The following is a 14,437-nucleotide window of genomic DNA, read 5'->3' on the forward strand; positions in this document are numbered from 1 at the left end:
TTTTTTTATTTATTATAATTGGTGAGAACAAATACAAATAACGAACAAGGAACACAAAATACACTAAAAACCATGCTTTTGCACTTTAAGTAGCAGCTCATCACACAGTTCTGTGACATCTTTGACTTCTTTAGCCTGAGAAGAGAAAATTATCACATTATAGAGGTTACATAACTTTTTTTTTTTTAAAAGCAATTCAGAATTACACAAAAAGAACACCACTGTAAGAGTGACTTCCCTGTGTGCGCACGCGCATTTACCTTTTGTTCCAGATCGTTTTCTAGGGACTGAACTTTCAGCTGTTCTCTTTTGAGCTGCACCTGCAGTGTGGCCACTTCTGCACCCTGTTTAGTACGAACCTCATTTATGGCCTTATTCGCTCTGAAACAACATCAGTGCTATTAGTGACGCTTCCAGGTATATTGATCAATTATGCAAGATTGGATCATCACATTCATAAGAGAGAACGTGTTTCAGACTGCTTGATAAGCACATACTGATCTAGTTTCTCCTCAGCATGGGCCTTCAAAGCTTGATATCGCTTTTCCTCTTTCTGCAGTCGGTCCATGCAGTTCTGCGCATACTGCTTCAGAGTTTCCTCATTCTATAGAAGAGAAAGGCAAAAAAAAAAAAAAAAGAACACCATTATACACAAATAACATCTTGATTTGAGATGAAGTCTTGATTCAGAAGTCTAAAAAGCATACCTTTTTGAATCCCTCAATGACTTCCTTGCATCTGTCAAGGCGTTTGACAACGGAGGAGAAGGATCTCTCCAACTCATTCAAATCTTTGGACAGCTGGTCTTTTTCCTGGAGGACTCTCTCAAACTCAATTTTGGCCAAATCTTCCTTCTGTTTATGCTCATCTGTAAACACACAGGAGTGTGTTATTATCTGACATACTGCCTTCAAAACAATGTACTGTACTGAATCTAATCAAACAACTGTCATACCGGTGATTTGAGTGATGGTGGCCTCAAATTCTGACACTATAAACCTGAAAGTAGAGGATAAAGGCCCATTCACACCAAGCACGATAACTATAAAGATATAGTTCTAAAAATCGTTCTCGATATTATAGAATAGTAGAGTCCACACCATAACGATAAAGAGAAACGATATCGTTGGAATCACTTTCAAAACAGCAAAAAAAAAAAAGAACACCATTATACACAAATAACATCTTGATTTGAGATGAAGTCTTGATTCCGAAGTCTAAAAAGCATACCTTTTTGAATCCCTCAATGACTTCCTTGCATCTGTCAAGGCGTTTGACAACGGAGGAGAAGGATCTCTCCAACTCATTCAAATCTTTGGACAGCTGGTCTTTTTCCTGGAGGACTCTCTCAAACTCAATTTTGGCCAAATCTTCCTTCTGTTTATGCTCATCTGTAAACACACAGGAGTGTGTTATTATCTGACATACTGCCTTCAAAACAATGTACTGTACTGAATCTAATCAAACAACTGTCATACCGGTGATTTGAGTGATGGTGGCCTCAAATTCTGACACTATAAACCTGAAAGTAGAGGATAAAGGCCCATTCACACCAAGCACGATAACTATAAAGATATAGTTCTAAAAATCGTTCTCGATATTATAGAATAGTAGAGTCCACACCATAACGATAAAGAGAAACGATATCGTTGGAATCACTTTCAAAACAATTTTTTCCAGCTGATGAACAATAAAAAACATTGACTGCCAATCAGAATCCATCCTGCTGTAACGAGATCGAGAATTTAAAGCGGCAGACGAGCGTGCGCTTAGAATAAACAGACAATATCGTTCGCTGGTGTGGACGCTAATATCGTTATCGTTCTTGGTGTGAACGGGGCTTAAGAGTTTAAGACTGGTGTGCTGTTCAAATGTCAGTCATGCATCAGGGGTCCCACACAATTTGATCGATCCAGTAAAATCACAACTAACTGGAAAAACACTTTCAATCATTCATTAGAGAAGCAGGTGATTGACTCATTTGAGAATCAAACTGAAAAAAAGACTCAAATGAATGATTTGCTCAATTCAAGAGCAACGACTAGAAGCATCACGTTTCCAAATTCTAAATGACAACTCCAGCTTTTCCATGTTTGTAGGAACCCTAATAATTCATTCTCTAGGTACCATGTGAAAGTGTTTCTCTAATCAGAGACTTACAGCATATGCTGATTCTCCAGTTGCAGCTTCTCAATCTGAGTCGTAAGCTCTTGTTGCCGTTCCTCTGCCTAAAAAAAGAAAATACAAAACATTAGAGACCAATCAGACATGTGTGCCAGTCACCTTGTGTGAGGCTATGGGAGCTAACCTGTCTCTCTGCTTTCTGTAATGCAGCATCCATGTCTCTCTGGCTGTACTTCAGAAACTCTATAATGGAGTCCTCAGTCTTCACTGGCTGTTTTAATGTGGGAACCAGCAAGTCCAGAACAGTTGGATCTGGCACCACAGTTTCCACTGGCTAGAGGTTAACAGACATTGTAAAATGGGCTCCAATGTGCAAAAGACTGAATGGTTTCAGTGCCAAGTCAGAATGTTAAAGATGCAAAACAAAGCATTGACATTTGTGTCATCATCTTACTGGTGGAGGCAGATCATCCAGCAGCTTCATACGGTCACTGTGAGACTTCTGCTTTACTTCAGACTTCGCAGCCTCCATCATCCTAAAATGCCCACAAAAAAAGGTTTGCATGATCATTGTAACGTGTGCACTCTAGATTTTGATCACAATATAGATACGATACGTTGCATTAGGCCCTTTAAAGGTGCTGTATGTAAGATTGACACTGAGTGGCTGAACTAGGTACTGCAGTCCAAATTCAAAATATAGGAGGGGTTTTTTTTCACCCGGCCCCTCCTCCTTAGACTTGAGGCACACCTGACACATGTTGCCAGATTGACGACACCAACAGGAACGAGCGCACTTGACGATGAATGAAATTAAATATGCTGTTTTCTCCGCCAACTGGCAACCCGGTGTGCCAAAATACAATTGGGTAAACTGGCAGTGGGCAGGTTTCACAAACCAAAACAGAGCTCGACATTCCGGCTCGGAATGCACATATTCAAAAGGAGAATAACTGACTGTAGCATTGTTTTTCAGATAAACAAGTATGTTAACTTAGCATGTTTCTTAAATATCTGCAAACATGGTATTTTTATGCTTTAGTAGAGTCAAAAACTTACATACAGCACCCTTTAACTCCATTTGAAACCATTTGTAATATTTTCAACAAGGAGGGTTGAAGATTATGAAACATTGTTAGCATGAATGTTTGTGAAGACTGACCTAATGGCAAGAGAAGGCCGTGGCATGCTGAATCCAGAGTTGCCACTGTCCATTCCAGTTTTCTTTGGACTCTCCTTCAACAGTGGGTCAAACTTCAAATACAGTGACTGCTTCCGCAAGGCCGACTCCTTAAACTATAAAAACTTGCTTAATAAACAATGTACTCTAAAAAGAATGCTGCTCCTAATATAGTAAACAAAAGAAAACTAATTATGAATGCATTACTCACACTAACTGGGTTTATGGAAAGGCTCATAAAGGAAAAAACTCACAGTGCTTGATCCAAACTGCTCCAGATAATCAATCTGCCCATCAAAATCTCCCCCTGGCATGACTGAGAGAAAGAATGATATTGCTCACAATGTCAAAAGCTTGCGCTGGATGAGTCGGTGTAGTTCAAATACAAATGCAACCATGTATACTCACACAATGCTCCTGGCACAAACTCATCTTCACTTGGTGCCACCATACCAAGATCACAGGTCTGGTTCAGTAGATCCACTTTAGATTTTGGTGTTGCCATGAGGTCTGGCACCTGTAATGCTGGATTCTGGGGTATGTTAGTGCTGGACACAGTGAATGACTCTACATCTTCTGCCGGCTAGTAAGAGAATGAGCATCAACATGATCATAATTTGTGGAAATACACATTTTATATTAAATTTGTACATTTAAGACACTCTTACCCTCTTAGTGACAGGAAGATCAGTTTCTACAATGTTTTCATAGGTTTCAGAAACTGATGGAGGAGAACTGAAGGAGAAAAAGAAAAAGTCTGAGCTCAACGATTATTTACATTTATGCATTTGGCAAATGCTTTTATCCAAAGACACTTCCATTTAGGGCTGGGACAATAAATCAATGCATCGCGATTCGTGGATTAAGATTTTTGGAATGCATGGTGATCAAGCGGCAACCTCCCGCTCTCTCTCTTGAAGCCAACAAGGAAGTGACTTAAACTGTAATTCATCGACTGGCCGCTAGAGGCTGGCAGCAAAAGGGAGTCAATCCCATAGACTCCCCATGTTAAAATGCCCAACTTTACAGCAGAAAAAAAACATGTTTACAGCCTGGTTCAAAAAAAGATTTTGGTCTATATAGCTATATACCTTCATGACAACTGTGAGGGGGTGAATTTTTTTTTATAACTCATCCGTTTAAATTATATTACGCCTTAAAGTTCTGCATAATTAAGGGCATGGCCACTAGTGACAGGTGGATTGCCACTGCTGTCACCACCGTCGAGCTGGGTGGGCGTGGCTTCAGCAACCTGCTCCCGCCTCTTTGCCCATTTTCAATTTTCTGGGAGTGACGCACAGCCAAGATGGCGACGGCTGGCTCCGCCCACTTTTGAGCTTCAAAAACGCTCTTCGGAAATCTACGGGTGACGTCACGGACACTACGTCCATGTTTTTATACGGTCTATGATCGTGATCCTGTTGAATCGATTCTGAGCTTAGTTTTTAACAGCAGATGGCGCTCAAGGTTAATTTTTAACCTCACACTCAAATGCTCACGAAGAGGAGCACTTGTGTGTTCGGCTGAGTAATGGAAGTGTTTAAATGTACTTGCACATCGGCTTTTATGATGTGAAATTAATGTAAAAACAGCCCACTGTGAACATCCTTGTAATTTGCTTCAACCTTTTCGAACTTCATGAATGATTATTTTAAGTTCAAGTGGTGCGTGTGTATGGAAATGGAAGCAAGCAGAATACGGCCGTTTCTAAAGCACGCAGATCCATCTGCTGTTAAAAATTAAGCTCAGAATCGATTCAAGAGAGAATCTCGGTGCCTCTGGAAAATCTCAGAATCAATGCGGAATCATTTCTCGATTTGCGATGCATCGATTTATTGTCCCAGCCCTACTTCCATTGCATTCAGGTTACATTTAACTAGTTCATGCATTCCCTGGGAATCAAACCCATGACCTCAACTTTCAGGATCAGAAGCATACCTGTAGCTCAAAAATAATGAGCTTATACAGAAAATAAATTACACCTGTTAAGTTGATATAACCTGTACAAGTTCTTAGTTTCTGTACCTGTGCTCTGGTTGGTCATCTTGTGCAAAAGCCTCCGGCTCCTGAACTGGAGTTGGTGCTTTCATCAAAACCGGGCTAGTCTGGACACCACGTGGTGGGGAGTTACCCATCGTGGCCTTTGTGCCAAAGGGATTCAAATTTGGGTCATCAAACTTGTCAAAATCAAAGGTGTAAGAACCTTTAGGAGGAGGAACATCGACAGGTTCCGTCTCCTCTGGATTCTTAGGGGACAACTGTTTGGGTTCTGGTTCTTTCTTTTCTGTGGCTGGAGCAACTGGTTTTTTGGTCACAGGTTTTGCACCTGCAGGTCTTTTGACCCCAAGACGTTTCGGAGGAGGTTTGCGCTTGACTTCAGCGCCATCGTCAAAATTAAACTCTAGTAGCATCTGGTTCTCTTTAAGGGGCGCTGTAGATGAGGAGTCCTCTGTGGCAGTGGAGCTCTCCTGAGGTGGTATGGAGGCATCTGAAGATGTTGACTCTACATCTTCTGCCGGCTAGTAAGAGAATGAGCATCAACATTATCATAATTTGTGGAAATACACATTTTCTATTGAATTTGCACATTTAAGACACTCTTACCCTCTTAGTGACAGGAAGATCAGTTTCTGCAATGTTTTCATAGGTTTCAGAAACTGATGGAGGAGAACTGAAGGAGAAAAAGGAAAAGTCTGAGCTCAACAATTATTTACATTTATGCATTTGTCAAATGCTTTTATCCAAAGACACTTCCATTTAGGGCTGGGACAATAAATAGATGCATTGCGATTCGTGGAACGATTCTGAGATTTTTAGAATGCATCATGATTCTGTCGAATCGATTCTGAGCTTAGTTTAACAGCAGATGGCGCTCTAGGCTAATTTTTAACCGCACACTCAAATGCTCTCGAAGAAGAGCACTTGTGTGTTCGGCTGAGTAATGGAAGTGTTTAAATGTACTTGCACATCGGCTTTTATGATGCGAGATTAATGTAAACACAGCCCACTGTGAACATTCTTGTAATTCGCTTCAACCTTTTCGAACTTTATGGATGATTATTTTAGGTTCAAGTGGTGCGTGTGTAAGGAACTGGAAGCAAGCAGAATACGGCTGTTTCTAAAGCACGCAGATCCATCTGCTGTTAAAAACTAAGCGCAGAATCGATTCAAGAGAGAATCGCGATGCCTTCGGAAAATCTCAGATTCGATGCAGAATCATTTCTCGATTTGCAATGCATCGATTTATTGTCCCAGCCCTACTTCCATTGCATTCAGGTTACATATTTAACTAGTTCATGCATTACCTGAGAATCAAACCCATGACCTCAACTTTCAGGATCAGAAGCATACCTGTAGCTCAAAAGTAATTAGCCTATACTGAAATTGCACCCGTTATGTTTATATAACCTGTACCTGTGCTCTGGTTGGTCATCTTGCGCAGGGGCTTCAGGCTGGTCATCCTGTGCAAAAGCCTCAGGCTCCTGAACTGGAGTTGGTGCTTTCATCAAAACCGGGCTAGTCTGGACACCACGTGGTGGGGAGTTACCCATTGTGGCTTTTGTGCCAAAGGGGTTAAAATTTGGGTCATCAAACTTGTCAAAATCAAAGGTGTAAGAACCTTTAGGAGGAGGAACATCCACAGGTTCCGTCTCCTCTGGATTCTTAGGGGACAACTGTTTGGGTTCTGGTTCTTTCTTTTCTGTGGCTGGAGCAACTGGTTTTTTGGTCACAGGTTTTGCACCTGCAGGTCTTTTGACCCCAAGACGTTTCGGAGGAGGTTTGCACTTGACTTCAGCGCCATCGTCAAAATTAAACTCTAGTAGCATCTGGTTCTTTTTAGGGGGCGCTGTAGATGAGGAGCCCTCTGTGGCAGTAGAGTTCTCCGGAGGTGGTATGGAGAAATCTGAAGATGTTGGGACATCTGGAGTGTGGACTGAGAGCTCTGGTTCCTGTTTAGCTTCTTGGCTTGGCAGGGGTGGATTGGAAACTAGTGATGCCTTGCCAATTAGAGGAGAGTTTGGGATCTTTGAGCCACCAGTTTGGAATGGGTTGAGCAAGTCAAGATTGTCAAAATCCAAGTTGAAGGATCCCACAGGGGGACGTGCCGAGTCCTGGGCCTCAGGCTGATCTTCCAAAACGGGAATCTGTTGTGACACTGGTGCTGGTTCAGTCATATCAGACTCCTCCACATCTGTGGCACTGTTTTCAATGTTGTCAGTCTTGATGATGACCGTGCCCTCTGCTGAAGATATGTTGGCAGAACATTCTGCAAGGGAATTCTCCACTGATGGGACAAAGGGAAGAGTCTCATCAAGTGCAGTGTCAGTCACCTCTGGAACCTCAGGCTGAGGTGCAGAAATGGGCGCTGCAGTTGTATCTGGCTCTACAAGCTCTGATGTCCAAGACTCAGGTAAGGCAGAAGATTTAGGAGGAGAATTCTGCATTGTACTGGACCCCTGGAAAGGGTTGATGAGATCTAGATTGTCAAGATCGAGGGTATAGGCACCTCTGCTCTGAACAAGCATATCATCATCAGGGTAGGCAACGCTGTTACTCTGCATGTCAGTCGGTGTGGTGGAAGGGTTATTCAACAGTGAAGTCCTGTAAAACACAAATTCAATTTTACATGTAAGTGGATTTTTGTGTTAATAGATTACTATGAATGTTACTCATACATAAACAGAATGTTACTGCTTGCAAGGTTATGTCAATATCATTGGGTCTGAGGAAATGTGGGTCAGTTAGCAGTTCCATTGGCTAGTCACCAGCATGAGATCCAGGACCATTTTGGTGGAAACTGGTTTGAATATGTACAAACAAACAAACAAGACACTTAAAATAAGTTAAAAACATTGAGCTGCAGGAAATTTGCTCACTGGTCATTAGAGGCCGTGAGAGTTTCCAGTGCTTTACTGCTGTCCTCTTGGCTGGATGGCCTACTAGCACGACTCGGGGACATGATCTTCTTTGTGACTGGGTCTCGCCGTGGGGTTTGAAAACAAACCTATACAAAAGCAACAAAGAACTATGTAAATCTAAACTCTAGTACAAGCCTGACAACACAGTAAACAAATGCTTAATATAACTGCTGAAAAGAAAGAAAAAAATAAAAAGAAAGAAATTAATGAATTCACCTACATGTTAGCAAACACTTCAATATAAATGTTGCTCTTTTGAACTTTCTACTTAAAAAAAAAAAAAAATTTAATAAAAAAAAAAAAGTATAACTGCTTCCAACAAAAATAATCAGCAGAATCGTTTTTAAAATTGTAAGTGTTTCTTAAGCACCAAATTAGCATGTAGGCATGATTCCTGAAGGATCATGTGAAACTGAAGACTGGAGTGACTGCTGAAACTTATTAAATTATTTTTTTAAACATTACAAAAAAATTTTTTAAAAATTAAAAAAAAAAATAAAGTACAATAGCTAAACGGTTTATTACACAAAATAAAACGCAAGAGAACACAAATTGCATGGAAACCTCATGAAAACCCACCTTTGCTCCTCTAAGCACAGTCCTGCTGATGTTGTCAGCCTGTGACTGCCGCAGGATCGAGGGCCTGCCAGTAAGCTGTTCCAACGCGAAAATGTCACAAGCGGCTTCAGAAGTGCTGTTCATCCGTACAGCTCCCTGATTCTCCTTTAGCGCCTCAGAACTCATACTGCAAAACAGAGACACATAGAATATGACAACATGGGTTCTGCTAAGCCACGCCCATCGGGCACCACACACAGCTGGTTTTACTGATAAGACCCGGAGGCGGACATCTGACCTTCTCAACCCAACACCCAGAGACCCTTCAAATCTGTTGCATTTATTTTGAGCATCAGTAAGAGATCAGACTAACCCACTGTGACTAATAACCCAAACATGTGACATCAACCCGTGTAACTCAGCCATGTGCTGAGGGAACAAAGTGGTTCTGTATCTGTGAAGGAATCATGCCTTAGAGAGATGTGCCAAGGTTATAACAGACAACCAGCAGATAACTAAGCATTTTGATGGTGGCAATATGGTCTTTGTGATTAAATAATAGTGGCATATAGTCTACCAAGGCATGTTTTTTATAAGAATGAGGAACAAGGAAGAGACTGATAAAATCTTCAAAGAATCATTACCAATTTTGGCCTCATCTGTCCTTCCCTGGATTCTGCTCAACTATGTAGGACTGACAATAAGATTGGCAGCTTTGTAATGACAGGCACTTCTGACAGCTTCTCTCTTCTACAGTCTACCTGGACAGGTGATAAACAGCTCACCATCATAAATGAGATTATCAAATTGTAACCTGGACAGAGACAGATCTCAGACCAAGCCCTCAATCCAGAGCAAATGAAAGCAAGACACCAAACAAGAACAGCCAGTGGACTGAGTGGGAAATTGAACCATTTCGAAATTAACTAATTAAACTAGTGAAACTGAAGGCATTTCCAACTAGTTTCCACTTAGACTAACATGTGCCCACACGGATGACAAGGCTGATTAGAAACCAAAACATGAAACAACCATACATTTCAGCACAGGCAAAACACGAACTTTTTCTATTTTAAAGACAATGTCTCTAAATCTCTAGTTATGATCAAACAATTTATTTCCAAAACAACTCATTACTGTTTAAATTGCTACATTTGTGAACACAATAGGAGTAAAAATCTCTACATAAAAACGGTTAGATAAATTATATTTAAACATGGCAGCATCATATGCGCAGTTATCAACGTCCTAGTAGCACTAGCAAATTAGTCAATAGCAGTTACTTTTACTGTTCAGTATCGAACAGAGACAGATCTCAGACCAAGCCCTCAATCCAGAGCAAATGAAAGCAAGACACCAAACAAGAACAGCCAGTGGACTGAGTGGGAAATTGAACCATTTCGAAATTAACTAATTAAACTAGTGAAACTGAAGGCATTTCCAACTAGTTTCCACTTAGACTAACATGTGCCCACACGGATGACAAGGCTGATTAGAAACCAAAACATGAAACAACCATACATTTCAGCACAGGCAAAACACGAACTTTTTCTATTTTAAAGACAATGTCTCTAAATCTCTAGTTATGATCAAACAATTTATTTCCAACACAACTCATTACTGTTTAAATTGCTACATTTGTGAACACAATAGGAGTAAAAATCTCTACATAAAAACGGTTAGATAAATTATATTTAAACATGGCAGCATCATATGCGCAATTATCAACGTCCTAGTAGCACTAGCAAATTAGTCAATAGCAGTTACTTTTACTGTTCAGTATCGCGCAATATTTCATTATCGCTCTCCTATAAATTTGTTTACGGTTTCCTAAAATACGTACCTTATTCAGGATGCTCAAATCTAACACATAAACCGTTTTCTTCTCAGAGAAAGACAACGTGACACACAGGGAAATCATTTACCCTGTTTGAAACGGTTCAAATTTAAACTGCGCTGTCTCAGCCAATTAAACGCAAGATTCGGCGCCCGTCAGGCGCCCGATCATATGAATTGACCAATAGCAATGCGCGTCGCGCTCTGTCGTCCTAGTGGATGTTCCTTTGATAGACATCCAAATCATCCAATGGAGAAAAGCCGTTGACGCAGACAATAATTTGTTTACGGTTTCCTAAAATACGTACCTTATTCAGGATGCTCAAATCTAACACATAAACCGTTTTCTTCTCAGAGAAAGACAACGTGACACACAGGGAAATCATTTACCCTGTTTGAAACGGTTCAAATTTAAACTGCGCTGTCTCAGCCAATTAAACGCAAGATTCGGCGCCCGTCAGGCGGGGCGATCATATGAATTGACCAATAGCAATGCGCGTCGCGCTCTGTCGTCCTAGTGGATGTTCCTTTGATAGACATCCAAATCATCCAATGGAGAAAAGCCGTTGACGCAGACAACTTATGAAGCCAAAGATGACCCCATTTAACCCTTTTACCAGTAGACAAAAAGACGTAAAACATTTTGTTGCATTTTAAATATTAAAATATTACAAGTGTCTGTGTTGTTTTCGTCATAGAGTATTTCGCTCTACACTTTTTCTAGAGAGTTAAAGGTTTTTAATTGTTATTTTTAGATGTTACAATGTCACAATTTACTTTCATCATATCTTTTTTTCCATACAATAAACGTGAACGCGGATTTGCAAATAAAGTAATAATGACAGATTTTTTTGGGAACAACTATCCCGTGAATGTAAAGCACTAAAAATTGATGCTCATTGTTAAGGATTTAAATAAAAACGAATACACGTGATCAGTAGGCAATAAAACAATAAAACGGTTCATAACAGCACAAACAACAGAAACGATGAAGGATCTGTGACTCCAATCGAGATTATTATTTATGCGTCTTTGTTCCACCAGAGGGAAGCATCGGATCAACTAATATCACACTGCATGGCTTTTGTGAGATCATCAATGGGTTGGTGAGATGAAAACAGAGAAATTGCTTTTATGTTTATTAGATTGTTTAGGTATAGACTATGCATGCATATAAAATGCTTATTAATTGCGGATTCAAGCTAATTTTATTTTCTGCCAAAAAGCTTGAAAATTCAAAGAATGAATCTGCCAAAAAGCTTGAAAATTCAAAGAATGAATCTAAAAAAAAAACATACAATAAACGTGAACGCGGATTTGCAAATAAAGTAATAATGACAGATTTTTTTGGGAACAACTATCCCGTGAATGTAAAGCACTAAAAATTGATGCTCATTGTTAAGGATTTAAATAAAAACGAATACACGTGATCAGTAGGCAATAAAACAATAAAACGGTTCATAACAGCACAAACAACAGAAACGATGAAGGATCTGTGACTCCAATCGAGATTATTATTTATGCGTCTTTGTTCCACCAGAGGGAAGCATCGGATCAACTAATATCACACTGCATGGCTTTTGTGAGATCATCAATGGGTTGGTGAGATGAAAACAGAGAAATTGCTTTTATGTTTATTAGATTGTTTAGGTATAGACTATGCATGTATATAAAATGCTTATTAATTGCGGATTCAAGCTAATTTTATTTTCTGCCAAAAAGCTTGAAAATTCAAAGAATGAATCTAAAAAAAAAAACAAGAGCAAGAAAAAGAGTGAGGGCAGAGAAGAGAGTTACATAACAATATGGCATGTTTGTGCTGAGGTCAGCCAGTGCACTCCCTCTCCCCACACTACTGACCTATATTCACCTTACATCAGTCAAGGTGACTGTATTTATTTATTTATTTTTTACATTATTTGAAAGTTTTAAAATAAATATACATTAAGTCTGAGAATCATTTAAGTACAGTTTCATAGTACTTGCATAGTACAAAAATAAAATAAAAGGTAAATATACACCACAAAAGTACAGTTCTTGGTTTTGTACATGCTGAATAGATCCCATATAGAGAGAAAATGCATGCAGATCCATAACAGATTCAGTAGCACCTTTTCCCTCTCTTTTTTCCATTTTCTTTTGGGTAATTTAAAGCATTTGCCTAGCTGCCTAACACACCCTCACATATGTAAGAATTATTGTTCTATTGTCTTTTAGAAATTATGTGTCTCTATACCAATTATATCCAGCTTGCACAGAATTCCTGTAATTTAATACCGCATTCAGGCAAACTGTAAACGGCTTCAGTGATTATGCATTGACGTTATAGTGCAGTTGTGGTGCTGCCGACAATTGAAGCTTTGGTCTGATGGCTGGGAGTCTAAAATCTCATTAAAGACAAAACCCCAAATAGACAAACGCCTTTCTGTATTCTTCTGAGAGTGCATCCACACAATGCAACAGCTGTTTCTTACCAGCGTGTACACAGAGACAAACCCCTGAAATCCTAAAACCACTTAGGAATGTAATACACTGTAATACACACACACACAACTGTTACAATTGCAGTTGTAAATAAAACAAAAAAGAGCAAACAGCTTCATTAGGTGAAAATGAGGTTCTGTGCATGAATAATAATTGATTGTACACATGGAAATTGATTGATAGTGAAAGGCCAAGTATGTTCAGACCCAGAGTTAAAGTAAACACAAGCTATAGATGAAGACAAAAGATCTGCTGAAATAGTCCCTCAGTTATTTGTAGAGTGTTTGAGAATAGTCTGCATGATCTTTAGACCAACTCCTGTTTCTGCTCACAATCCCTATTCCCCTCACCTTTAACCCCTTTGACCCCAATAACCTCAGACAGTCTCGCCTTATAGAGACCACTATAAGCAGACAGATTTTATGTGAGAACTCTGAATGAGTCTGAGCTGTGTGCATGTTGCAATTTAGATTTGTCTCTGTAAAAAAAAAAAAAAAAAAATTATTTGGAAATGCAGTGGGACATTTCAACTATGCAAATATGTGGACTCTAATGAGATAAGAGGATCAGCAACTTTTAGAGGTAGAAGATGAATGTTTATGCATTTATTTTCAGCTTTTAACTTGATTGATTTAATGAACAGAATTGATGAACAGAACCAAGTCCCTGTCTTACTTTTTTATTTTCTGTTTTAAATCTGTTACACTAAGATATATGTCACAATTTCATTGCAACTTTAATTCAGACTTCTATCAACGGGAACCTAAAGTGAACTTATTACAGTAACAATCACAGCAACATGTGGTAAGTACCTTGCTCAAGAGCGTTTTTGGGCTCATACCAATAACCCTTCTGTTACTAGTCCTGAGCTTTGGCCAAATCATGATCCTATGAGGCCCCTGATTCTTTTGAGTATCCCACCTGTTAATCTACTTTATCCTTATTAAGGGCAATTAGCTAAAACAGTAGCCAATATACGGTATATAGTAATCAGCTGAATGCACCAAGTGTCTCGTGGTCATTTACACGGTGTTCAATGAAAAGTCACTTCCTTTACTAGTCCTGGGCTATGCAAAATAAGGTTTTTGAGGGTCGTTGAGGCTGTGGGGCTTTGGTCCATATTCCAACCTTATCTTTGCCAATATGCTTCACCACACATATGTGTCATAATTAATACAAATTATTAAAATTATAAACTGTTTTAAAATGTTTTGTGTGTATATATATATATGTATATATATATATATGTGTGTGTGTGTGTGTGTGTGTGTGTATTTATAAATAAATAAAACTGTTCATCTCGGCGTTTGCCTGCGTGATGCGTGACTGTGGGAAA

The 14,437-nt window shown here is 39.5% G+C and overlaps 1 protein-coding gene across 6 annotated transcripts; it reads right to left on the reverse strand.

Annotated features, from left to right (window-relative positions):
* Nucleotides 1–19: 19 nt before the first annotated feature.
* On the reverse strand, nucleotides 20–11,015 carry tacc3 (transforming, acidic coiled-coil containing protein 3). Of its 6 annotated transcripts, none has more exons than XM_016295581.1 (19): nucleotides 10,625–10,714; nucleotides 9,426–9,538; nucleotides 8,803–8,968; nucleotides 8,182–8,309; nucleotides 6,719–7,906; nucleotides 5,909–5,975; nucleotides 5,330–5,823; nucleotides 3,973–4,039; nucleotides 3,713–3,887; nucleotides 3,559–3,620; nucleotides 3,287–3,420; nucleotides 2,579–2,660; nucleotides 2,309–2,458; nucleotides 2,161–2,228; nucleotides 1,479–1,522; nucleotides 1,231–1,391; nucleotides 498–604; nucleotides 261–381; nucleotides 20–135 (listed from the first exon to the last, which is right to left on the reverse strand). In XM_016295581.1, the coding sequence occupies exons 3-19, from the start codon at nucleotides 8,965–8,967 to the stop codon at nucleotides 64–66; spliced, it is 3,285 nt and encodes a 1,094-aa protein (XP_016151067.1). In that variant the 5' UTR covers nucleotide 8,968; nucleotides 9,426–9,538; nucleotides 10,625–10,714; the 3' UTR covers nucleotides 20–63. The 6 variants fall into 6 exon arrangements, with proteins under 6 accessions (XP_016151067.1, XP_016151066.1, XP_016151069.1 ...); XM_016295580.1 differs by having other exon boundaries at nucleotides 9,426–9,542; XM_016295583.1 differs by lacking the exons at nucleotides 9,426–9,538; nucleotides 10,625–10,714 and adding an exon at nucleotides 10,926–11,015.
* Between the last annotated feature and the right edge of the window lie 3,422 nt (nucleotides 11,016–14,437).

This window comes from Sinocyclocheilus grahami, unplaced genomic scaffold (genome assembly GCF_001515645.1).
Source record: "Sinocyclocheilus grahami isolate Dianchi unplaced genomic scaffold, SAMN03320097.WGS_v1.1 scaffold338.1, whole genome shotgun sequence".
Taxonomy (NCBI): Eukaryota; Metazoa; Chordata; class Actinopteri; order Cypriniformes; family Cyprinidae; genus Sinocyclocheilus; species Sinocyclocheilus grahami.

Bases quoted from the DNA above. Each gene is read 5' to 3' on its own strand.
- tacc3 (XM_016295583.1), bottom strand. From the start codon at position 8,967: ATGAGTTCTGAGGCGCTAAAGGAGAATCAGGGAGCTGTACGGATGAAC. The intron at 2,661-3,286 runs GTCAGTCTTCAC...TGGGCATTTTAG, and splicing joins CGGCCTTCTCTTGCCATTAG to GATGATGGAGGCTGCGAAGT. The intron at 1,523-2,160 runs GTAAGTCTCTGA...CTCTACTTTCAG, and splicing joins CTGGAGAATCAGCATATGCT to GTTTATAGTGTCAGAATTTG.